We start from the raw sequence: 26952 nt of genomic DNA, 5'->3' as shown, positions 1-26952 counted from the left end.
GTCTTACTGCCTTCCTACATGGCAAGAGAGGTTTCCTGTTTTCATACATTCCCTTGTCAGCTGTAATCAGTGTCAATAAGGTTAGCGTCTTTTGTGCTAGCGGCTGGAGTGTCGGCCCTGACAGGAAAGAACTTTTTAATCTCTTCCCTCACACTGAGCCATGCGAAGCCAGCAAGCGCTCCCAGGCATAACTCCCTTGGCTCCTCTCCTAAAAAACGCTCCCTCAAGTGCGCGGTTGCTAAGCAATATCTGCCGTGCTGTGTGTGTGTGTGTGTGTGCGCACACCCCCAACACACACACACGTTCCCCGCCGCTCCTCTTCGTATCGTTTGAAATTGGCAACATCTGTCCCTTTGGCGGTTCTGACTTACGCAAAGGACCGTGTGCACGGAGTTTTTATTTTTTAAAAAATAAAAGCAGAGGAAAAGTGCACGCCGTTTCATCTGGCCTCCTCTAATGGCTGGTTTTGTTAATATTTCATTTCCAGTCTTAAAACAAAAGCAGCGGCCGCTGCGCCCAGAGGAAGCGCAAGGAGGGAAAAGCAAGCCCCGTAAAGTCCGGTGGGAATCGCCGACAAAAGCACATACAGCAAAGTAGTTTATTTATTTTTCTTTGCTCACTCTTTCTGGCTTGGGTTTGTTTATTTAAAGACGACTTTTTCCACTCTCTCTCGTTTTCAACTTTTCTATTGCTACCCCAGATAATTAAGTAGCTGTATAAATAAAGCGGCTACAAGAGACTACAATAAATATATTAATGGCACTGGATTTCATTTACTGTATTAAACTCAGCTTGTTTTTGTTTTTAAAAGTGTCCGCTGCGACTGATAGCTATTTCACCTTAAAAAATAATAATGTGTCAGTGTGTCGTTATGTCGTGTGTGTGTGTGTACACACCACACATGACAAGAATGAAAAGGGAGCTTTTTGGTTGCTGTGAGGGTTTTTTGTTTTGTTTTGATTTCCTACCATTGTCAGAATACCTTTTCATGCTGGAATTTAGAAATCAATCATGAGGAGGTATTGCATTTTATACATGCCCATCTCACCTCAAAACCAAAACATGAACCGACAGAGAAAGGGGAGCTCTGCCACTGTTTTGCTGTATTCCATGTTTAAAATTATCCTTTTTATGATTTATAATAATAATTTTAAAAATGGATAGAAAGCTTTAGTTCTACAGATGTATAAAAAGCAAAGAAGGGAATTCTCACTTCTAGTATCCCTATTACCACCTGAAGATCTACTTTAGAGTTGGGGTAAACAACTGAGAAGTCCCCTGACCAAATCAGGCATACCAAGTGGGAGAATATGTCGCTTCCCTACATACACACACAAAACAGCTGGCAGCCTCTTTTCAAAATGGCCCTCAAGGAAAATTAGTAGCTCTAACCAGAGATCTAGAGTCAGTAAGTGTTGTGGGGCTATCAGCATGTTGTGTGTACAATAGGTTGGATTTTGCATTTCCAAGTAAGATGGAGCAAAATTAATTAATTAAAACATAGTAGGAAAGGGAGGTTCGGAGGCATGTTTCAAGAGCTGGATTTCCCTCACACTGTTTGCACTATGCACCAAGGTTAAAAAAGATTTTAGCCATTAAAAAAGGAAAGAAAGAAAAAAGAACAGTAAGAGCGCTTATTAACATTATGAGTAGTCCCCATGTTGGCTAACAGTTTGATAATACGTTACAGCACACCAGGCTAAATCCAATTCAAAGAAAGGCACACAATTTATTTCTTCAGTGGCCTTATATGTGCCTACCTCTGTGGTGAATTGAGACACTGAAATAACATTGCTCTACCAGCTTGAAAACAGTGGTCTGAAATAATATATGTAAAATTGTTTAAATGCTTCCTCAAAACCATTTTCCCTATTCGATACCCACATATATATTTATGTTTATAAAGAGAGTCCTGTGGCACCTTAAAAACCAACACATTTTAGTACTTAAAGTTGCCACAAAAATGTACGAATTGGTGGCAAGTTCACATAGGCAGCCCTTGTTATTAACCATTTCTGGCTATGCAATCACACAGAAAAATACACAGTGGGAACTGGCATTAAATCACCGCAGATGTGCACCCCCCCCCACACACATATACTATTGGCAGTACTTTCTGCCTGTGACAGTGGGCACACAGTGTTGGCCTAACCAAACATTATGGAGAATTCTGCAATATAATAACCAGCAAAACTTCAGACTCCTGAAATGACCCCAAACAGAGGTCCTGTTATAAAGAACTAGAAACTGGGTTAATGTCATAAGCTTTTCAGTAAAGGATTTAACCACCCTGCGAGTGTTTAGAACTTTAATAATGCAAGTAGAATCTACAACAAAATGTTGCAGCGTGAAGAGCTCCTATTCATGAACTCTCCTAGTCCTGCCCTCACACCTCAAGACATCAAACGTTCTGCAGGTTGTTCTTGGGTGTTTTTAAATGTATTTTTATTAAATATTTTCTTGATTTACAAGGGTATGTGCAATGTCTCTCATATTTTTTTTCCACGTAACAAATTTTTAATAATTTTTTTTACAAATTGTTTTCATTTGTTGAGACATTAGGAAGAAGAGGGGTAAAGAGGTGGATGGGGGGAAATATGAGTGGGGTGGGATCGGGTGGTGATGTTTCTATTTTACTTCATATATGTGGGGTTTTGTGTCAGCATTGCTTGTGCAGGTTCTTTGCTATTCACTTGCGTTCCTTTGGTGGTGAGAGAGGTTGGGGTTGGCCTAGGGTGTGGCTGTTCATTTGTGGTTGGCTGTGGTGGTCTTTGTTTTCATGTGTGAGTGGGGTGGGTGGGTGTTTTGGATCAGGTTAGCCATATTGATTTGTATACTGTTGGTGGATTTTTGTCATTGTCTTGTTGGGCTGTGTATGTGCTAAAGGGGAGCCATACTGGGGTGAAGACGTCTTCTTATATTTGTCCCCGTGTCAGTTTCAGTTTATTGGTCAATTTTTCTAGTAAGGCTGTTTCCCATACTATTTGGTACCATTGGTCCATGCTTACTCCTGACACGTCTCTCCGGTGTCTGGTTATGATGTTTCTGGCTACTGAGAGTAGGTGGGTTATGAGTTCTTTGTGGTGTTAAGTGGGCATTGTTGTCTTGGAAGATATTTAGTAGGGCCAATTGCAGGTTGTTCTTTGTGGGGGGGCGGATCCCCACCCCTCCCCATTTTTATACTTCTTCAAACATTGGTGTTTTCCCAAGTATGCTAATTAATTTTTTTATTTCTCATGGGTGGGCAAGGCCAGAAACAAAAGTGGATGGTACAATGGATTTGAAACAATGGATTCGATACTTCCCTTTGTACACTAAGCTACATTCCAAGCATGCTAAAGTCAGGATTTATTTTTTCTGAAATCCATTTCTCCATCCTGGCAAGCAACTGGCATCATCAACATTCAAGGACACATTTCAGAAAGGCAAAAGCACAAAATGAGGGTATGGAGCAAAGCCACTGAGGGATGTGGCTTACAAGAGAGTAAGCTAGACAGAGGCTTGGAGGGCCTCATTCACTCCCTGACCCAAAGTTTCCTCCCTCCACGCTACCACACTGGTTCTTGATATACCGATTTGATCCAGCATTATCGTCTTAATAGCAGTTTGATCTGAGAAGAATTACACTGGAAGTATCAGTTCTCATGCCGCCTTGCCTTCTTCTGTGGTCTGCTACACAAGGCAAAGGATGCAAGGATAAGGCGCAAGCACTCTTGCAGAAGAGCAATACTGCACTTTTCATGCTGTTTCAGAGAATGCATTTGATTCTGCAGCAGCGCAACACTGCACCGTGGTCCCCCATCTGTCAGATGAAAAAGACTAAGAGGAACAGCAGAGCAAGATCGGAGAGCTGGCAGAAACCTCCAAGACCAAGTCAACCAGTAGATACCAACGTAGTTCACTTCCACGTGTTCTGGCAAATTTATTTGGATGCAAGTCAGCAAGAACCTCCTCTCTGTGTATGTGTGTGTGTACAAACATACATTAAAATCTTAGTTTATAAGCAGTTTTTTTGGACAGAAGACCTCAGAGCAGCATGGGAAGATGCTAAGAACACACAGCACAGTTTAAAAAGGATGAAAACTTAAACCTTACAACTAGCCTTTCTTTCCCGCCTCCCAGAAAATACAGCGGAAGTTATCCACCAGACAGCCAGTTCACATTACCCGCCTATGGTCTGTCTCTTCTCTTCTCTTCTCTTCTCTTCTCTTCTCTTCTCTTCTCTCCTCTCCTCTCCTCTCCCTTTTTTCTCCCCCCTGGCAATCCAATACTAGCTCAGTGCTAGCTTGCTGCTCTGCAAGACTTCTGCATCACAACTGAACTTATCAACTCAAGGTAAGGCTCTCCCTCTTTTGACCCTTCGACACCAAGCATCCTGCAACCCACTCCTCCTGCCTCAGGGGCCAGGTGCGCATAATGCTAATTCCAGTTTGTGTCAAGGCTAGCCAGTGGAGAAGAGGGCCGCTGGATATTTCAGGTTAAGTTATTGGGGGGGGGGGGGAGAGAGAAGGGGGAACCTTACCTTTCAGCAAATGTACCAGCCCAGATGTCATTGCCCACCAGAGAGCAGCAACGACCAAACACCACGATGGCATGGTGCAGGAGGGAAAGCGTATAATGCTCTCTTTGCATGGCTCAAGCAGGATTGCACCCCTTGTCAATAAAGGAAAAACAGACCCCTTAGTGGCACTGCTGAAAACCTTGTGGCAGGGGGTATTTAAATGCCCTCATATTATCCTGATTTCAAAGTGGGGCTTTCCCCACACACAATCTGCCACTGATTTAAAAAAAACCCCTGTAAAAGTGGATTACAAAAGTGTGTGCAAGCGAAAAGCAGACTAAATCAGCTAAATGTCTGGTCTCACTTTAGAAGCTCGAGAACTAGATGCTGCTGTATTTCTGGGCATTGTTCTTCGCTCCCTCCCCGGCCAAACCTCTCACTCCCTCCGTTGTGTGCTACATCCCTGCCTTGTTGGAAGCTGTTTGCCTCTCATCTGCTCCTAAGTATTGCTCAAGTTTTTCCTGCTGGTTCTTGCTTATCCTCTCTCCTTTCATGTCTATGCAAATTCCATCAAATCACAGAACGATCAACAGCTTCTCATTAGCAATTCTAACCTATCACTTTCGGCAAGCTGTGCCCCATAAAATAAAGGCCAAGTAAAATAACAGGAGGCTTTCTTTATGTTCCCTTTCTCCTACCTGGGGTTGCCAGATGTTCTCAATTTAAAGGGCTGCATGTATTCAGAAAGATTACTACTCTGCACAAAGTGTGTCTCTCATCTCAAAACATCTGATTACTGACAGCACTCAAGAAAGCAGTATGGCAGGTTAAGAACATCTCTCTCCTTCTCCCTCTCTTTTACTTTTATCTGGGCTATATTTGCACTCACACTCTCAGCTTCTAAGAACATCGGCTTATCAGCATGATTATCCTTGAACCAGAATGCACACTTCATTCTGTTTCACCAGTCAGGGACCACAGAGCCAGTACAGCCACAGTTTAGTATGACAATAACCATCTTGAGGCTCTTGTGCTCCATATAAGGAGTTTGGAAGCTTTTAACTTCCACTTTTACTTAACCACAGTTAATTGTGTCATCTGATCCAACAAACTGCTGTTACTGTTGAAACTATGGCTTCTTTGAAGCAAGCCAACTTGAAAGGAGGGTTTCACATCATGCTAAGCTATGGTTACATAATGACTATATAATGTTTAATGGCTGCATTAGGATGTCACACTAAACTATGGTTAGCGTAACCTCCTAATGCAGCCATTATACTCGCTATGGGAGTGTACTTGAATGGCAGTATGCAGCATTAGCATGTTATCAACGCATGCTTTACAAAATGTGGAAATGTTGTGTTGTTGACTTTTTTAAAAGGGCTCCCATTCCCCTCTTTGAAGATTTAAAACAATGATTTAAAAGCCACTCAACCGTGTTCGCTACAAATGCCACCTCATGCTGAAACTTCCAGCTGCTGGTTTTGAAGTCCATGGAAGCATTATTAAACGTTGATAAGCCACAGCCTTCAACACAGCTGTGTTACATGCAAAACTGCAAAGGGCTCACTTTGGATCTAAGAAATGCAACATGGGTGCTTAACAAAGCACGATTACTAAAGGCTCTTTAGAAAGCAAAATATTTTTCAAACTCTTTGCTTGGCCTGCATGCAACATGGTCACCTGCAGAGAAACAGGTTTCTGCCCTCCAGCCGACGACAACTTCTGGCCAAAGGCTCCCCAGTCAGAAACGGGAAGGCAATCTGTCCTAGCTCTACTATGGGCTCATTAGGTGGCCAAGGGTAAGCCACCCACCCAATACGCTTCATCTCTAATCTGAAATACAAGAACAGCAGTGATCCTACCGACATAGGATTACTGTGAGAGCAAGCACACACAAATAAAGATTGGGAAATAAGTAAATAATCCAGGAAGCGAAAGAGCAGGAATGGCTAATGCTGTGCAGTTTCCCTGTCTGAGGAACACGTGACCTTTCACCTTGAAGAGCAACTCCCAAACACCAAACAGAATTAAGGAAAAGCCCTCTAAATGTAGTTAAGAAGGGTTGTGATAGCTGCAGTCAGTCCCCCCTCTCTCTCACTCTGAGTCCCCCTTGAAATGTTTCGAAATTCAAAGTACTCCATGGCAAACTGGGCCGTTCTGTGGACCCCAAATGTGGTCACTCTTTGGTCAGCAGCTCACTAGTCAGAATAATTCCAAAATGAGGCAGGCAGTCTGTCCAGTTCTAAATATAGGGCTTCACATGAAACAGCAACCTTGTGATGGGTCATGCATATATGAGCAGGTGTGGGCAAGTTCACACCCATACACTGCAAATTAAATATCTATTTTAACCGGTGGTTGTTGTTTTTTAAGGGTAAATGGCATTGCATAGCTTCTTGAATGCTGCAAGTTAGAGACAAGAGAATTTGGAACAGCAGAAAGGCTTGTGTATAGATTTAGCATGAGTACGGAGTGAGTCATAGCATAGCTATCCACTGAGGATTAATTGACTCTGTAGTAAAGCTGATTCCTCTGTTCAAATGGAAAGGCTGAACTTGTCAGTGTTGCCGTAAGCAGATGCCGTCAACAATTAAATTCACAGCTGCAGGTGGCAGCACACAAGCCTCGAAAACTCAGTGAGTCAATCATCGTTTGATGAAAGTGATGTCGAAGGCAAGCACTGGGGAAGAACAGTGGCTATCAAAAACAGGGGAGAACAAAATCTCGAATGTGTTTAGGACCCAAATGCAGGAAAATTCCAAATCATACACCAGCATCATTCGTAAGCATCATTCGTAAAGCAACAGAGACCAGCTCAATTATGGCGTCCACATCTAGGAGATTAGTAGACCCCCTCTGTAGTTTGCATTCCATCAGCAACTGAAAACATTTTGGCTCAGGCAAGTTTTTTGTTTGACCACAGTTTTGAGTTTATCTGGGTCTGCATTCTTAGTTTTTATTCTGTAATTTTTCTATGCTGCTTCGGCAGCTTGTTTTATTGTGATGCTTTTAATTTGCTATGTTTGCTGCTTTGGGTGGTTTAATTCTTGAATCAAAGTTTATAAAGTTATCTAAACAAACTCACACGCATAAAAACCAAGAACAGAAATATTTAGCCTTGTAGCAATAAATATCCATGCAGGTTTTTCCCCTTTGGCTGTTGGCTCCTAACAGTTTCACTCCGGATTAATCAATACATAATAATTCCAACCACCTGATTGTGGTATCTGTCGTTTATTATTGGTTACCAAAATTGCCCCCTCCTCCAATAAGCAAACACAGGCAATAAAAGCCAACACCCACACACAAAACACCACCTGAATCCATATCGCTTTTGTCTAAAGTCTATCCTTGGACTGCTTTTAACAAGCCTGCACAACCAGGTGCTTAACAGCTGTTGAACAAGACCTGCTACACCTTTCTCATTCTGGCAGGCATAATTGAAAGAGGCGGCACGCACCTCAGATCGGCTCAACCTCCTTTTGCCATCACCTTTCCCCCATCTGAAAGGTCTAACAAAGTACTTTTTAGATGAGGCAGAAGAAGCAAACATTCCAATTCCCCAGGCAGTGTCCTTTCCTACAGATCCCAAAACCAGTGCCAGGAAGGATACACAGAAAGCTTCATATTCTCACTGGGAATTATGGGACTTGGCAGTCCCAGTTCCTGATGGCAAGATACGCTATTGCCAGGAACTTGAAGCACCAGCTGCTGGTGTCTCCACCTATCCCGACATTTTTGGGTCCTTGAGCTAGGGGGAAGTAGCAGCTGCAGAGAGGTGTTGGAGTGTTTGCTTAAACATTTTTTTTTTAAAAGCTTTGTTTCACTTTTGCTATGAATGGGAGGGCAATTGTCCATTCCTAGCATTGAGTACCTTCTCAGCCCACAATATGCTATTAAAAGTTGGCTTCTCTGCAGCAAGTTCAGCTTTAATGATTGTACTGTACAGTGGTACCTCGGGTTAAGTACTTAATTTGTTCCGGAGGTCCATACTTAACCTGAAACTGTTCTTAACCTGAAGCACCACTTTAGCTAATGGGGCCTCCTGCTGCTGCCGTGCCACCAGAGCCCGATTTCTGTTCTTATCCTGAAGCATATGTAACCTGAGGTACCACTGTATATTGGTTAAACCTAATTATTATTATGGATCGCCCTAAACCAAAACAGGTAAGTATGAATAAATCACTTTACTGCACCAAAGTAAAACCAAAACAAAGAGCAGCAATTCCACTAACCTCAGTCGCTTCAACAGGTATTTTCAATTTGGGCAAGCTGGGCAAGTTGGGCTTGACGTTTGTTTTCACGTTTGCTATTTTTCCATAGGACTGTTCGTGGTATTCCTCAGGAAGCGGCTTGAGCTCCGGCGACTCATCCGGAGCTTGATCTTGACCATCCATTGGCCTCACATAGGCAGTCGGTTTCTGCTGTATTGCACTGGTTTTTGATGACAACGATGCAGGGAAAGTCTGGGAGGAAGGTTGGGCAGCAACGGCTACAGGAGCATTCAAGCTGTCCTGGGTTTCATTCTCACGTGTTCCAGCCACCAGCTCCAGAGAAGGGGAGCTATTCTGCCCGTGGTTTTTGTTGATGCTGCCGAGAGACCTGGAATTGACACGTTGGCTGGAATGTAGAGGCGACAAGGGAGCTACAGGGGAAGACAACGAGGACAGCAAGGGAGAAAGTTCCAAAAGGGAGGGCTGCAGCTTGCGGGCTTCTTCAATGCATCTTTCATTCTTCTTCTGGCTTCTGCTGCTCTGGCCTTCTTGAGTCTTGCGGCTCGGCTCTTGACTTCGCCTCTGGTTGCTGGGCAGCCCACCGCTTTGTGAGGCCAGTTCTATCCTTGAGTGAATTTTTTGGTGGTGCAGAGAGTTGCCCGCGGAGGGAGCACCTGAAGCAACGGGTCCCAAGGGCTTGCGGTGATGGCTACCGTTCTGGAATGAGGCAGGTACCACGCTGCTGGTCTTTTCAGGCAAGAGTGGACGATCTGGCTTGCGCTGAGGGATCAGAGACATGACGCTTGTGGGGATCCCTATGAAATCTTGCTGAGACTTGATGGCGATAAGCTCCTTCATCTCTTCGTAATTGCCAAACATCTTCTGAATCCGGCTGGATAGCTCATCTGCTTTGTTGTTCTGAAACAGGGAGGAAAACAACCGCGAAATGGAAGAGGTGAAATTAAACCATTCCCGCCCCCCTCAGTTCAATGAGGATGTCCTCACTCCTTAGCAGATTTTGCTACTATGCAATGAGAGAACCAGGGTCACAGAAAGGCATTTCTGCTTATGTGGTGCTAACCAAAAGGTGAGCTGAAGAGTGTGGGACAACACAGGTTAACAGAAACCTAAATTCAAGTAGCCTGATACCTATAATCGCAATAAAATATTATGTACAATTTTTTAAAAACTAAGTGTCAGTTATCCAAGTTTTTTCTTTTTAAGTCATGCCACTGCTTTTATACTCAAATGATCGCATCACTGAAAAGCTGAAGCTCTCTTACAGCTAGAGTGAGACTGCTAGCCCAGCGTTTTCTGGTAGCAATTCCCCAGTAAAACACACAGAGGTTTGGCTAAGCCCTGCAACATGAGTTCTTTAAAGCAGGAAAGCCAGGCATTGAATCTGGGATCCTCTGCACTCAAAGCACATGGTCTCGCATTGTGCCATGGGCCCTCTCAGGTTCACTTCTTGCTGATCAATTTCTAGCTGCACATTTTTATTTACATCCCCACAAGCAAGAGAGGCTTGCTTCTGAAAGAAAGCTGAAGGTATAGAGATAGAGTCTGTGGTTTCCTTGAATTGGCAAGAACCCCATAGCCACTGCCCTGGAGACAGCAGAAACGCATTAGGCAGGGCAAAGAGGCCAAAGACTCAATCTGTAAATGCAACAACTCCCTGCTGTAAATCCTACTGTGCAATGTGAGACTGTGCAGATACCTTGTAAGGTTCTCCAAAGAGAGGGATATCAGCAGGGAATGATTCTTTCTCCTGGAGAGCTTCCTGATTCCTCCTCTCTTTTGCTTGGATGCGGAGCAAATTTCTCTCTTCATTGTACAAGCTGTGGGCAGAGAGAGAAAGAGGGGATATTACTACCTAGGCTATGCTTCTGCAATTATACCTCCTCAAGCCAATAAGGACTTTCTAGAATTGCAAAAGGTAGGTAGGTAATTAAACTAAGCAGAGACCTTGCGCTCAGTAGCTAAGCAGACAATATAGTTGGACAACACATAGATACATGCCTGCAGGCATGCTGGGAAGACTCAAGGAAAGCAAGACATGCTTGCATAAAAAGTCTGAACAAGAAAATACTCTAGCAAACCTTTTGTATACCAAAAAAAGACTTTCCCAAGGTCCACACATAACTGTTTGATGTGGCCTTTATAGTAGTACTGAGGAGGTGGTTCGCACACCCTAGTCATCATGTTCTTTATTCAAGACACTCCATGGACCCAAGAGATTAGGGACAGGCAACTCCCATTGGCCTCGTTTCTTGACTTGCAGAGGAGTAAACCACTAGATAAGAAGTTAAAAAGTAGTTGTTTACCAGAGCTATAGATGGCTTAGTCCTTAGCATAATATGTGTAACACAGATCGCCATGGGAGTAGGGGAGGTGAAATAATAATAATAAGCCATGCAATGGGGGGGGGGGGCACTGATGAGACACCTCTCGAAACCCAAACAGCTGCCTTGATAGAGATTTCATCAGGCCTACTTCTGCTTCCTTTTAAAAATACATTATCTCAGAGATCACCATGAGGTTGAAATCTGTGGCTTTGTGTTGCATGTTACGAAGCACATACAGTTCTGCTAATTCATTGCAGCCAAAATGACCCCAATCATCAAGTGCTGCTCCAACCTTTCCTCAAATGCTTCAAATTACGAGGTTTCCACAGCCTCCCTGGACAGGTTTGTTCCACTTGCTAATTGTTCTCATGCATGGAAGGATTTCTTTCCCCGGTGTCTACCTTCCCACAGGGATCCTGGGAATGGGAACATGCTCTGGCCGAAGCCCTAGAAAACCACTCGCTGTCATTCAGCGTAGACAAGAGCTAAATGGAACAATGGTCTGAACTCAGTGTAAGACAGCTTCGTATGTTCCCTGTAGATACGCCTGAGAAACAGCAGGGGCTACCCTTGCCTGCCCACTTAAGTCCATTATTTCTTGTCCCATCTTAACACACACACACACACACACACACACAACCACAGCTACCGCCTGCCCCCGCCCCCCATCAGCCCTCTTCTTGCTGAGATTGTGAAAACTGCAGCAAATCCATTTTCCCAAGAAGAAGAAGAAGCCACTTTTTGGCTTTCACGCTTGGACTGAAATTTGGGAGTGTTATTACACCCAGTCATGCACTGGGAACAAGGCAAAGAAACCACTGTCTTTTCAATGACTTTATGTGTAAGAAAGCTCATGGAAAGGGCCGCAGAATGTTGATTTGTTCGGAACAACCGCTACGTGTGAACCAGAGCCTCTAAAACAACTGTTATTATTCTCTTATCAACACAAAGCTGAGAAGGCAGATGTGCATTGCCAGAGGACAACAGTGTTATGTAAAATATCTGGCAATGCATCGCCGCAGAGCCCCTGTACCATTCTTCTTCTGCCTTGCATACCCCAGCCGTTAATGCAATTCAGCAGAAAATGCTTCCACACCAGTCCCATTCATTTCAGTGGGTTTTAAGCAGGCGTTCTTGGAAGGCTGCTCTGCTCTGTCATCAGCCCATATAGATTTGTCTCACCAAGCAGCCACCACCAATTTGAATCATCTCCTGCACCTCTCTGTTTGGAGATTTACACAATGAGTTTCAACAAAATGCCTGGATTTTTTTCCCTTCAGGTAACACACAGACAGAGGCTTAACAGCTTTGTTGAAATAAAAACATTATTCTTCCACCAGACTGGCTTATTTTAAATTAAAATTTTATTCCCACCATTCTTCCAGCTAGCCCTAGGCGGCCCTGGGGAGATGCCCCACCTAACAATGCCAAGCCTATGAAAATCTCATAGCATCTATGCAACTTGCTCTTGGGCAGACTGAGGGACAGTGAATGGGCCTGGGTCAAAGATTTGTGGATGAGCAGAGATTTGAACCTGCATCTTCCCAGTCTTCACTCACTAGGCCACACTGCCTCTCAAGTAATCACTATTTTTAAAGGTACCAGCCTGAGCTCTTCCCTTAGAGGTCTTCAGAGATTAGGAAGCTGGGTACGCAGAACAGGACCAACTCAGTGGCTGAAACCAGGTTCTGAAATTCCCTATATTGGATACCCATTAAGTTCCCCCACCCCCAGATTTCTACTGTGGTGTTAAAGCCTTTGTTTGCTTTTGTTTTGAAGACACTTCCCTGCGTGTTCCTTGGGGAAATTGCAAAGCAGGGGTAGAATATAAGTTGCTTCTTGGACTGGTAGATATATTGCTTGTTTGGGTAAGTGGTAGGTATCTCATTCATGTAAAAAAAAGGGGGGGTAAAGGACCCCTGGACGGTTAAGTCCAGTGAAAGGGGACTATGGGGTTGTGGTGCTCATCTCGTTTTCAGGCCGAGAAAGGCAGCATTTGTCCACACACAGCTTTCCGGGTCATGTGGCCAGCATGACTGAACCGCTTCTGGCGCAACAGGACACTGTGACGGAAACCAAAGAGCCCATAAATGCCGTTTATCTTCCTGCCACAGTGGTACCTATTTATTTATTTGCACTGGTGTGCTTTCCAACTGCTGGGTTGGCAGGAGCTGGGGCAGAGCAACGGGAGCTCACCCCATTGCAGGGATTCAAACCGCCAACCTTCTGATCGGCAAGCCCAAGAGGCTTGGTGGTTTAGACCACAGCACCACCCTCGCTCATTCATGTATCATATCTTGATCCCTTTCCTCTTCTAGCACTCTGGCTGATGGCTCAGCCCCCTAACCACTCTACGAGCTAGGTTAGGTTGGGAAAAAGGAAAGAGCCAGAGATCCTCTTAGGGCAGGGGTAATGTACCATTTTAGGGACGCGGGTGGCGCTGTGGGTTAAACCACAGAACCTAGGACTTGCTGATCAGAAGGTCGGCGGTTCAAATCCCCACAACGGGGTGAGCTCCCGTTGCTCAGTCCCTGCTCCTGCCAACCTAGCAGTTCGAAAGCACGTCAAAGTGCAAGTAGATAAATAGGTACCGCTCCGGCGGAAGGTAAACGGCGTTTCCGTGCGCTGCTCTGGTTCGCCAGAAGTGGCTTAGTCATGCTGGTCACATGACCCGGAAGCTGTACGCCGGCTCCCTCAGCCAGTAAAGCGAGATGAGCGCCGCAACCCGAGTCGGTCACGACCGGACCTAATGGTCAAGGGTCCCCTTTACCCTTTTTATACCTACCACCCACAAATGCATATTTCTGGATGCTAAAATTTCCTTACCGCCCACCAGTGCTCGATGGAAGGTGGATTCAGCTTGTGCCGTAGAACCCCCTACCGCCCACCTAGAATCCCGAATTGCCCACTAGTGGGCGGTAGGGATCAGGTTGACAACCCGTGTCTTAGGGCTCCAAATTTGAGCTCCTCAGACCTACATCCAGCCTTCTATGCATGGCACCAAACTGGCTCACAAGAAATGCTGGGGGTGTGCGTGTCACATTATAGACTTCTCAGCATCATTCCAATTTTAGCATATGTGGAGCAAACACAGAGCTATGCCTGCCTACAGCCCACGGAAGGATGAAATTCGACTCTCCAAACCCACGGTGAAAGTCAACAAAACTGGATTCTGCTTAAGAATGTCAGGCATTTTGAATTAATAATCAAGCGCAAGGAAATGTGGTCTTGGGGGGAAAGGCATGTTGCTTGTTTTCGTTGGGAGGCACCCCACGACCGTAACTCGGATGAATGACTTGTTTCACAGCACAAGCAGTGAAATCATACAAAAGTGTTATTGTGGAAGTGCAATATACTGTGGGTTAAGAGTGGTGGTTTGTGTGGGCCCAATCACTTCCTCCTTACTGAGGAGCCATGGTGCGGTAATAAGGGAAAGCTAACGAAAAGCATCTTTAAAACATGTTAAAAAGCAGAGACATCTTAAAAAGGAGAGACATCACCTTGCCAACAAAGGTCCGTATAGTTAAAGCTATGGTTTTCCCAGTAGTGATGTATGGAAGTGAGAGCTGGACCACAAAGAAGGCTGATCGCCAAAGAATTGATGCTTTTGAATTATGGTGCTGGAGGAGACTCTTGAGAGTCCCATGGACTACAAGAAGATTAAACCTATCCATTCTTAAGGAAATCAGCCCTGAGTGCTCACTGGAAGGACAGATCCTGAAGCTGAGGCTCCATTACTTTGGCCACCTCATGAGAAGAGAAGACTCCCTGGAAAAGACCCTGATGTTGGGAAAGATGGAGGGCACAAGGCGAAGGGGACAACAGGGGATGAGATGGTTGGATAGTGTTCTCGAAGCTACCAGCGTGAGTTTGGCCAAACTGCAGGAGGCAGTGGAAGACAGGAGTGCCTGGCGTGCTCTGGTCCATGGGGTCACGAAGAGTCGGACACGACTCAACAACAATGAAAAGTGCCTTTACACCTGGTTTTCAATCGGGGAAACATAACAGTAATGTAACTAGGGTGGTGCTGACAGGAGTGTAGCTGCTCAGGTTGAAAGCTCAGCTTGCCTCTTAGAATCGCAAATTGGCAATGTTACACTGACAGCAGAAGCTACAATTTGCAGAACGCACCAGGCAAGGTCTAGACCTAAAAACCACCTCCCCCTTTCGCCCCATTCCCCGCACTGGACTGCTCAGTCCCTTCCTATCAATACTGCACTGACTGGCCTTGCATCCAGTTTTGATCCGGTCCTCCTTTTCCTCCCTGCCGAGAAGCCCTGCACTCCCTCCACTGCAAGATGGAGGCTGTAAGCCTTCCTATGCCGCCGACACCTGCGTCTTTCGCCTTCCACGCAGCTGCGGTGGGAATAGGAAAAATTTGGAAGTTTTCCCCTGACGTATATATCCTGCTCAAGCGTAGCCACAGCTCTTGCCGCACTTAAGTCCAAGAGGTTCCCACACCAGGAAACTCCCCCTTTTCCCACTGCCAAGTCACTGGCTTTAAAGAGGATACAAGAGGAATGGAAAGAGTTAAGAAACTTAAGGTGGCAGCGATGCTGCACAGGAGCAGAAACTCAGAGGCCTCTGGAATCATCACGCTTGTGTTGTGACAAAGCAAGTTAGTTGCTGGCGTGTTATTGGGAAACAGAAGCTCTGCTGCTGCCATGGCAACGGCAAGCCCAGACCACTGACTTAGCTAGATCCATCCATTTATCACATGCAGGGAGGCTGCTTGCTTTACAATTCTTAAACATAAAGAGCAACATCTTCCTTCCTCCTTTCCCCTTGTGCCTAAGTTTAGTGCGCTGGAGAAAGCTTGCATATTCGTTTTATTAGCAGGGGTTTCTCTCTAAAGGAAGCCATTGCTTTTGCTTACTAGCTGTTCCGCTGACCCAAATATAATGGCCTTTAAACCGCTTGGGTCTGAGCTTCTGCATTACCAGTAAATCTCACCTTGCTGTTTTTAGGGAACATTTTTCGCCGGCATTTCAAAAATGGCAAAAAGGCAGTTACTTCTCTCTTCAAACCACCTCGCCCAGACCAATCCAAAACAAACAAACAAACAAACCAATACCCAAAACAAGATGCAGCCTGAAAAAACTACAATAACAGAATTTCTATAATTCGTGAGCCTTTGAAATCCTTTGCTATTATTATAATCTGCTGAGTGGTCGCTGAATCAAAAAATTGAATTTAATCTATTAAACATATACAGTGGTATCTCAGGTTAAGTACTTAATTCGTTCCGGAGGTCCGTACTTAACCTGAAACTGTTCTTAACCTGAAGCACCACTTTAGCTAATGGGGCCTCCTGCTGCCGCCGGAGCACGATTTCTGTTCTCATCCTGAAGCAAAGTTCTCAACCTGAAGCACTATTTCTGAGTTAGCGGAGTCTGTAACCTGAAGCGTATGTAACCTGAAGCGTATGTAACCTGACGTACCACTGTAACGGCAACTAAAGGGGATAGGTATGGTTACGTGCCAGCCCAGTCTCTGCTGAGTCGTGAGCCAGACTTTGGGCATCCCAGGTGCCTATTCAGGGTCTGTGTTTCCTTCGGGATAATAAGGCACAGCCGAGTTTGTGGTGTCTTTATGATGTATGGTTTATTTACACACACACAAACCTGGAGCCTAGAAAGGAAGGGCTCCCCACAACAGCACCCCAAAGGATGCCAGCTTATTCCATAGTAGCAGTTTCAGCATCCTTTCTCTGCAGTCTCTATTGCTCTGAGGGGCAACTTTTCCCTCTGCTTCCTGGTTACATCACACTTCCTAAACTAAGTACTTCATCTACATGAGGGCTCAATTCATTTGCATCCTAGCACCTTTTTCCTTTGATGCTTGGAACTCCTGGTCACCTCACAAATAAAGTTTGTCTCACTTCATTAACACTTGTTGATTTGGCTAGGATTACCATGTCCAATACACAACCCAGGAAATGTGCCTAAACCCAATTAGCTTTTACACTTACCAGTGCTTGAAATATACACTTAGATTCTAATTCCTGGATAGTCTGACACATGGTTTTTAACACAAGCTGAATTAATTAAACACCTCTAACTCGCTACAATATGAAAACTTTATCGGAAGCGACCATTTTGCAGATTCATACAGACCCTGGTCATATGAACTGATGAAGCTGGCTAACAGGATGCAGGGGGAAAGAAATTCCTCCAGGAGGAACACTTCCCACTACTCCCCCCCCCCCCCAGAGGGAGCTTTCTATTTCTAAAAATGCACTCCATTAAAAAAAGCATTAGTAACTTAATGGAGACGAATCAAATCAACACCAAACTGAGCACTTTCAATGTTGAAATTAACTTTTTTCAGGTGACACCTCATAGGAAGTTCCAGTATTCTAAACCAACACACAGTATATTTGCAAACTGGAACAGGGAACAGAGGAGGAGAAAATGAAACCAAAATAATATGCATAACTAAACGTGGAGGGGGGGGGGTTGAAGTATTGGGATGGTTTCATTTCAGATTAAGACAGATTCAATTGTAGTCCATGAAAATACACTGACTGGTTTTAAAATTGCCTTTTACAAAGCATGCCATCCCATGCAAATAACTATTTTTTCTATTGTTATTATTTTATTTATAAATAGTCAGGTGATTTCGTAACATCAGCTGCAAGTCAAATCAAAGCCAACTTAAAATTCTAATTCTATGTAACTGGCAAGTGAAAGTAAAACCCAAACTTAAAAAAAAGTGTGATTGCTTTAAACCACATTAAGTGTATTTCAGGGAACAAAAACTTAACTATTAAATATTTCAGTAAACTATGATAAAATACATAAAATTAACAAGGTGTATATATATCATTTTCATTTTGCTTACTAAAAGCAAAGCAAACATGATACATCTGATCCTATTCATTTCAAAGTTTTCTAAGCCTCTCCTGAGGGGAGGGGGGGTAAATTCCCAAAAAATGTGTAAGATTTCCTAAACGTCAAAGGAAACCAGCCTTTCTTGTACAAACATTTGTGACAGCATTTTTTTTTCATTCTATTTTAACATACTGAAGCTGCAACACGGATGTGAATATAGAAGTTGATACTATTACATAGGCTAGGCATAACCCAAGCAAAAAAATTATTTAAGGATACCTTTCAGTAAAATTAGTGCTGGACTCAAGCACTGAAACTGATGATATTCAAAAAGACTGGACTGTGTAGCCATTAAAAGCAGTACAGCAGTGGAATGTTTCAATGTATTATGTTTTAATGACGAGAATATCATTTCCACTATCATCCAACCTGGCACACATTTTATTTTATTTTTGCATTTACTAAAATATTTATATGGGGCTTTCAGTATAAGCTATGTCCAAAATAGTTCACATTAATTTCAATAGAAACAACAACAATAAAATATTTGAGGATAGGGATGATAAAGTGCTTAAAATGAGTGGTTTACAATAAACCCCTCCCTCCCCCCCCCCTTTACATGACAAGTTACTCCCAGGTGAGGTGCAAACAGGATTGCAAACTCAACAGTGACAGGTGACTGCTATTGCTACTGCTTTTCACCTGATTCAACTTTGCTCATATTGCCATTTTTTAAAATTAGCATCAGCTGAATGACCCAAACAATTTACTTTCTGACACGGTTCAGGCTGTGAAGTTTTCTGGGAAAAGGAGCCTCATGTAGAATGCCCACTATACTAAAAAGTCCTTTATTACACTGGCCCAAATCGCCTCTTGACACAAATGTCCCGTTTGCAACACATTAAGCACATTCATTCATTTAAAACAGAAACATCACAAGTGATAGCTGCTAAGTTTTATGCTGCAGGAGGGGGGAAAGGGTGGACAAGAAGCTGTAAGAAATGGGTAATCTGTTTCTCCCTTCCAAAGATTAAGGAAGAACATTTCCTTTTAACATAACAGCAGAAAATCAAGAGACTTAATAAAGCCCTTTTCTCATTAAAGTTACACCTTCCCTGCTATGAGACGAGAGCGATTAAAGTTTCCCAAGAACAAGGGTGGAGCTTTCCCCCTACCTTTTCATATATATAAAAAAAACAAGATTATCTTTTCTAAGAGCAATAAAATCTAGCCATTGGTATGTATCATCACATTAGTCACACAGCCAGTCCTGCTTCTCACTAAAATCTGGATGGGAAAATTTCTAACAACGAAAGCCAGTAGCCAATGCATTGGCTTAGTGTCCCAATACTGATGTGAAAAGCACAACCCTTCCAGTTTTCTGTGCCCCAAACCACAACTCTCTTTGCTTTTGCAACACTCCTGGTTGACCATCAACACTTCATGCCCTGGGCCTTTTATGAGGATTTCCAACTAGCAGTTCAAGGTAGACATCTGCTTCTCTTGCAAGAATGCTTGATTTGTTAGCATTCTGTGACTGAGCCTTCCCTGTTAGGACAACCATGAACATTCCTTGCCATCCCTGTGTTCTTAAACACTTCCCTCTATGGCTTTGCATATCATCTCAAGAAGAGGAAGAAGAGTTTAGATTTGATATCCCGCTTTATCACTACCCTAAGGAATCTCAAAACATTCTCCTTTCCCTTCCTTCCCCACAACAAACACTCTGTGAGGTGAGTGAGGCTGAGAGACTTCAGAGAAGTGTGACTAGCCCAAGGTCACCCAGCAGCTGCATGTGGAGGAGCGGGGAATCAAACCCAGTTCACCAGATTAAGAGTCTACCGCTCTTAACCACTACACCACACTGGCTCACAAGGGCAAGACACCTTGTGCCCTAATCTTAAAATATACCAGAATATAACTGACTACAATGCATTGGCTAGACTCAGTATGTCACTACCACGTCTAAACTAATATAGCATAAGGGAATGACCTATGAACCAGCAAGTAATCTGGATGAGATCTTGCATGACCCGCTTCTCTCAACATCCAGAATCCCAAGGAAGACAAAAACCTGAAAGCAACCCAATAATTCACCAGCTTGCTACTTAACTCTCTGGGAAGGTATGAAGAATGAAACTGTGCAACAAGCAAGTAGCATTTACTATTCTCATTACTACAGGATATGCAATCGCAGGGTGGAGGGCTCTGTTAAGGAGGAAAGAGAATCCTGGCAATGCCAACTTCCTTTTTTTGCAAGTGCAAAATGATTAAAATTAAGACTGACTTAGGGAGTCTAGTGAGAAGACAGACATCCCCAGGGCACTGGTGCATTGAGAGTCGACTCCCCAAACTGGCTTCCAAGTATTCTCTTTTGTTGGAACAGTTGGATGGTTAAAGAGCAAGAGCAAAATATATTTTATCTCGGCAGGGCTGTTAAAAAACAAAAACAGAGAGAGCGCGCAGGAAGAATACAAAGGATGGAATGTGCTTGCATGCAGCCGAATTGGGAGGGTTAATTAGCACATCAAAGGTCCGAGACAACAAAGGAGAAAAATCTGCAGCAAACAGTCAGCTTGATAAGAGAGTTGGGGAGATCAAATATTTACCAGAGTTGATGCCTTCACCTCGCCACCCCTAGGGCTCCCTCTCCCCTTAAATGCTGTGAGTGATCTAGCAGGAAAGCTTCACCTGCCAAGTCTCTGCTGGTCTAACAGCTGTTAAGAGTCACAGGAAGGCTGCAAGGGGAGGGGAAAGGAGAAGGTCAACTCTAAATACCACCTTTGTCTGCAGCAGCCTTCCTTAACAGCTGCCAGGCTGGGACCAGAGGCCTTCCAGATGCTGTTGGACTCCAACTCCCATCTGCCCCCACCAACAGCAAGGCCAGTAGTCAGGGGTGATGAGCCTTGTAGTCCATCATCAACTGGAGGGCTTAACAGGGGTCAGCAAACTTTTTCAGCAGGGGGCCGGTCCACTGTCCCTCAAACCTTGTCTGGGGCCGGATTATATTTTGAAAAATAATAATAATGAATGAATGAATTCCTATGCCCCACAAATAACCCAGAGATGCATTTTAAATAAAAGCACAGGTTCTACTCATGTAAAAACACCAGGCAGGCCCCACAAATAACCCAGAGGTGCATTTTAAATTAAAGGACACATTCTACTTATGTAAAAACATGCTGATTCCCAGACCGTCCGTGGGCCAGATTTAGAAGGCGATTGGGCCAGATCTGGCCCCCGGGCCTTAGGTTGCCTACCCATGGCTTAGAGCCATAGAGCAAAGCAAAGTAAGGTAGCCAAGGTTTTGTTCCCCTCCACACTCCTAGACTTTTATGCACAAACAAGATGAGCATGAGCGTAACAAATTCAGGATGGGTAGCGGGTAAATATCCAAGGATAGCACAAGAAAGAAGATAACACATACCTCAGACTACTTGTTACTACAGCCATGACCACCCTGCCCCCAAATAATTAACCCTGCCAGAATGGCAGGAGCTGCAAATTTATCTTCACCACAGTTCAATTTTTCTTAGAAAAAAAGAAGGGGAGGAGAGAGGAAGAACGCCAAATTGCCTAAATCTTAATTTTCCCTTCCTACTGCTTCTGTCTTCCCATTCCGTGATGCCTGTCTCTAGCCATCACTTTGCAGAGAAATCTGGAGCATGCTTTTGAACGGGCCAGTTTTTCCTTAGGTCTGAAGTAATTCATACACATCAAGCTTTTTAGATTATTATTTTTTAAATCTATAAAACTTTCTAATGACAGCATTTCTGCTTTAATTTATTTTGCTTTCTGTAAACCTCTCCCCTGAAAACCCAAGTCCCCCTTTCCCGTTTTCCAGAATTGCTGCCTTCTGTCACTCACAAAAACAAGCCAGAAAGTTTATCTGGAATTTGTCTTCCTGGGGGGACCAGTAAGTCGGTTGTAAAACCTGCTGCCTTGGAATTAATAAACCAGTTCTACTCCTTTGAAAGTGAAAGGGATGTTTAAAGGTGGAGTCAGTAGAAGGAAGGAGGATTAGTAGAAAGAGGCTCCGAACTTGCCTGGAAAAAATGGTCAAAGAATAAAAAAATGCATGAAATAACACTTCCTTAAAAAGCACTATTACGTAGGATACTGAGCAAATTGGTGAACATATCCAATAACACAAACCTTCTGCTGGAATAAGTATTGAAGCTGGTTTTCCAGATCCATGCTCTTTTCAGACTTTCGAATGACCGTCACTTTCTTTGAAATGTTGAACACACTGGTTAGAGGTTGCTAGCACCAATCTCAAAAGAGTGCACTTGGAGAAGCTGGTAGATTTTTAAAACCCACCCGAAATTATTTCAAGCACCTGAGGAACAATTACTTCCCAAATGCATTGAACCTGGAACAGATTTTAAGTTAAGGCACCTGGAACTTTTTCCTCTTTTGCTTTCATAGTTTTGCCATGGATCTTCTGCACTAGATGACAGAAAAGAACTGCTTTGCTAGGGGTCAAATCAACAAACATAACACTGACAAATCACATCAGTTTTCCAACAGGGAACACATGTGAATTGCCCACTGACCACCTGAAAATTGCCACGGGTCTTGGGCTGACTACTTAATGGGGTTTTTTTGGCCTGTTGTAAGCTCTGTCCTAAGGGACGCGGGTGGCGCTGTGGGTTAAACTACAGAGCCTAGGACTTGCTAATCAGAAGGAATCCCCGCGACAGGGTGAGCTCCTGCTGTTCGGTCCCAGCTCCTGCCAACCTAGCAGTTCGAAAGCACAAAGTGCAAGTAGATAAATAGGTACCGCTCCAGCGGGAAGGTAAACGGCGTTTCCGTGTGCTGCTCTGGTTTGCCAGAAGCGGCATAGTCATGCTGGCCACATGACCCGGAGGCTGTACACCAGCTCCCTCGGCCAATAAAGCGAGATGAGCGCTGCAACCCCAGAGTCAGCCACGACTGGACCTAATGGTCAGGGGTCCCTTTACCTTTAAGCTCTGTCCTAGATGCTATATGATTTTAAATTGTACTTTTACAGACATGGCGCTGACCGCCTGAATGAAGCTTGTGAACTGCAGACCATGGTTTGGAACTGCAGCCTTAAAATATTCTGCCAATAGTCTGCCAGAATATTCCTTGTGCATGGAGCATAGGAAATGTCATAGCTCGGTGGCAGAACATCCAATCCCTGGCATCTTCAGGTAGCACTGGCATGGGTCCGCAAATTCTGTAGAGCCACTGCCAGCCAGTGTAAACAGTAATGAGTTACATGGACCGGCTTCCTATGTTCCTAACATGATAACTTACGCCCTATAGGCCTTTTCCCAGACCTTACATAACTGGGAACAGGAGCTACAACAAGGTCAATTATATAATCCCATCCATTTACTGTTTTGACACCTGCTAAAAATGCACGCTAACCAACAGTTTAAAAACCATTCATGCATGCACAACAATATCATTTTTCCTTCTCCCAAAGAACAGTGTGTCCTGCCAAACCAGTATTTGCAAGGAGAGGGAGTGAAGGAAAAGGCAAGCAAGCTGATCAGGTTTCTCGATGTCACAATTTAATGCGTATGTGGCAGACACATAAAAGTCGCTGCCCAGGCCAGATTTGTTTTGCGACAATCTAGCATGATCAAATGCAGCAGGAGGTGGGATGCATCAGATAAAAAGACATGGCTGTGTAGATTACGGCACATTCGATTCTCAATACCCCAACACACACACACACACACACACAAATTCTATGGGCTAATGTAAGCAGACTGCAATCTTGGAGATAGTTGAAAGCTGGAGAAGCAAAAACCACTGGATCTTCTAGGCTGTTTTAGCACCACTCCAACAGGAAGCAGGTTTTACTTTCTCCATTAGGCAAATGACTGCCACATTAGAAAGAGAAAATCATTGCTCTTGAGTATACCGTCTTAGCAAATGCAAAAGCTGCACATTTCCCAAAACCACCTGCTACCCCACCCTAATGACAAGGACACAGAAGGATCTATTTACCCTAACCAGTGCTGTCCCACCTCAGTCTCCCACACAGAAGAGGCAAGCCAAGATACCCCACTGGTGTTCTCTCGCCCCAAAAATGGGAGCGTAATGCAATTTTGCAGGCTGGCAAAACAATACTGGGCTATCTGCACTAATCCATCCTGGCTTTATGGAAGAAGTGCTTGTCCACCAAGCTGGGAGATGCCGGAGAGCAAGCAGGGGTCACCTCTTCATGCCAGAAATCATGGCGGTGGCAGCAGCAGTTGACAGTGCAGTGGTCTCTCCCACTCCAGAAATCAGCACTGCATTAGCTAGGAAGAAGGTGGGCAGGTGATTTTACTACTTGCCTGTGGGCAAATGCTATTCTGCCCCAGGCAATCAGAAAATTGTCTTACTGGGCTTTAACAATGGAACTAATTTATGGCCTTTTATCTTTCCATCCCAAGCCACCCAGGACAGCTGAACTTTCAGCAAACCTGACACTTGACGTCATTACACTTCATTTGATTTGGGTATAACAAGCTCCCTTTTTTTAAGCTGTCCAAACCGCATCCATCCAGTCTTTGGCATGGAGCTACTCATCTGTCAAGACTCCGCTACAATTATAATTATGGGCATTCTGCTAATTGTTAGAACACCCCACATGGAATAGTGTGGCCTCCTGAAGGAATACATCAAAAAACACTGTTCCGGTATTAATATATCAATATGCAATGAATGAAACTTATAGAGTAAAAAATTAAGAAGAAATGGGTATAAGATAGTCAAAAATAACATTGATAACACAGCAAAAAGAAGAAACGAAACGAAGGAAGCCACATATAGGTGGAGGGAAGTCAAAATTTATGTCTGTATGTTTGTTTTCTTTTTTGTAATCTAAATTGAGAGGTGTATGTATCTATGTATAATAAGTTTGTTTAGTGTTCTGGTTTGTGTTTGTAAGTATTGCATTTATCAATAAGTTTGTTTTTTTAAAGGAATAGTGTGGCCTCCTAGGATGTTTGAGAACATTTGATCTTTCCTCACTCAAAATCTGATTTATCTAGCCAACTCTTTTTAAATTGTCAGCAATTGCGGATCCAGCATTTCCTCTTCCTTCTGTTGGGCTAATCAATTGGAAAGTTGTTTGTACGTGTATTTAGCTCCAGAACTACATTATTCCCATAACTGATTTCCTAAAAAGTCTGGGACCTAGGAAACTCACACGGGCCTTCCATCTAAGATCACCTAAGGAGGCCCTGCGTTCCTCCTTCAGAGTCAGACATACAGGATGGTGGTAATACAAGATGGAACCCTTTTTAATGGTGGTACCACGGATGTGGAATTCATTCCTTATGTGAGACATCATGCCCCACAGCTATTAGTTTTAGACCTAAGAGTGAAAAGCTTTATTTCACAGGGTGTTCTGAAACTGCTATGGTTTTGTTTTTTAATTGTTTTAATCTGTTTATTTAATGATACTGCTATGAACCAGGTCAAAAAAAAAAGGAACATAAACATCCTATTTAAATCCTATTTAAATAAACAACCGTGTGTTCACTCAAAGTGTGAATGTTTTTGGATGTAATGGCTCACAACACAATTTTTTGAACTAGGATACATTTCATTTCAGGGGGGGAAACTCCACCAAAATGAATGGAGACAGGCCTCTTCTGAAACTCCCCATTTGTTTCAGTGTAAACCTGTACCAGAAAACTTCCCAGTGAATTGTGACCCTGTAAACGCAGCAGAGCAGTTTCAGATACTAGCTCCAGTTTATCCCTTTGCTGAGAAAATCACGAAGACAATCTACCTCTGGATAGCTGCAAGCCTTTCACAAATACACATAAATAAAAGATTTTAATATATATATTTCCTCACAATTCCAGGTCTAATGCTGTTATTTTGACAGCTATTTAAATCAGATGTTGCACAAGTGTACTTCGAAAGTTTACTTTCTGCAAATGTTGCTACATAAGGCAAATTGCTTATCTGATAGGCACTTCCCCTTTCCAAAAACAACCCTGGGGTTCAGAGTTATCTCCGTTTTGTCCTCAAAACAGCCCTGTAAAATAGGTTGGGCAAGTCAGATTTAGCTTTGGAGTGGGGTGCATTTGCTAAGCACGGATTTCAACCTGGATCTCTGCAGAGCTAAACCTAACATTTTCTCTCCATAAATGCTTTCCGCAATTTTCCGGGCAAAGTAGAATTCTCAACACCATCTACCTTCTGAAACGTTACTTTTAGCGTAACTATTTTTGTAGGCTGATATTGCAGCGCAAGCCTAATATCCTTCGCACTATGTCTAGCCCCACCGAGCTAGTATTCCTCAGAAGAAAGGTGATTTGATTTAGGGGATGACTGCTTCCATGGGCGTAGCCAGGATTTTTGTTAGGGTGGGAGCAGAACCTCAGTTTGCTATGTATTTTTATTTATTTTTACTAATGTAGGGTTGCCTGCGGCTGGCTCCCACATTGTCAAGGCAACATACGGGCCTCCCATTTCCATGTAAGCAGTCTGCATCATGTAAGCAGTCTGCATCATGTAGGCTAGCCATCTCCAACCTGAGGGCCCTCCATATGTTTTGGATCACAACTCCAGTGTGGTGTAGTGGTTAAGAGTGGTAGACTCGTAATCTGGGGAACCGGGTTCGCGTCTCCGCTCCTCCACATGCAGCTGCTGGGTGACCTTGGGCTAGTCACACTTCTTTGAAGTCTCTCAGCCCCACTCACCTCACAGAGTGTTTGTTGTGGGTGGGGGAGGAAGGGAAAGGAGAATGTTAGCCGCTTTGAGACTCCTGAAGGGGAGTGAAAGGCGCGATATCAAATCCAAACTCTTCTTCTTCCCCTCAGCCTCATTAGTTGTGCTGGCTGGAACTGATGAGGGTTATAGTTCAAAACATCTGGAGAGCCCCAAGTTGGGGGATTCTTGTGGGGGGAGTAGGTCCTTTCCCACATCAGCATTCTTCACCAAAGCAGCGGCCATGTTGCCCGAGTGAACAGAGACCTAACTTAGTCTGCATAGGTATACAGGCTCTTTTCCTAGGGCTTATTGTGTCCTACAGCTCTTCCAGGCAAGCCTTCAATACAGGCCTGCCTACACATGTC

At 43.9% G+C, this 26952-nt stretch overlaps 1 protein-coding gene across 14 annotated transcripts in view; it reads right to left on the bottom strand.

Moving 5' to 3' along the window:
- AFF1 (ALF transcription elongation factor 1) overlaps window positions 1-26952 on the bottom strand; it is a 147711-nt gene that overhangs the window by 70565 nt on the left and 50194 nt on the right. For all 14 annotated transcript variants that reach the window (XM_083398229.1, XM_083398234.1, XM_083398223.1 and 11 more), the window contains 2 exons: window positions 10436-10556; window positions 8740-9636 (listed from right to left, as the gene is read on the bottom strand). In XM_083398229.1, coding sequence (XP_083254355.1) covers window positions 8740-9636; window positions 10436-10556 — 1018 coding nt within the window. The remainder of the gene's footprint in view (window positions 1-8739; window positions 9637-10435; window positions 10557-26952) is intronic.

This window comes from Podarcis tiliguerta (genome assembly GCF_965153285.1).
Source record: "Podarcis tiliguerta genome assembly, chromosome: 9".
Taxonomy (NCBI): domain Eukaryota; kingdom Metazoa; phylum Chordata; class Lepidosauria; order Squamata; family Lacertidae; genus Podarcis; species Podarcis tiliguerta.
The sequence above is the reverse complement of the archived record's forward strand: the minus strand, read 5'-3'. Positions and strand labels throughout refer to the sequence as shown.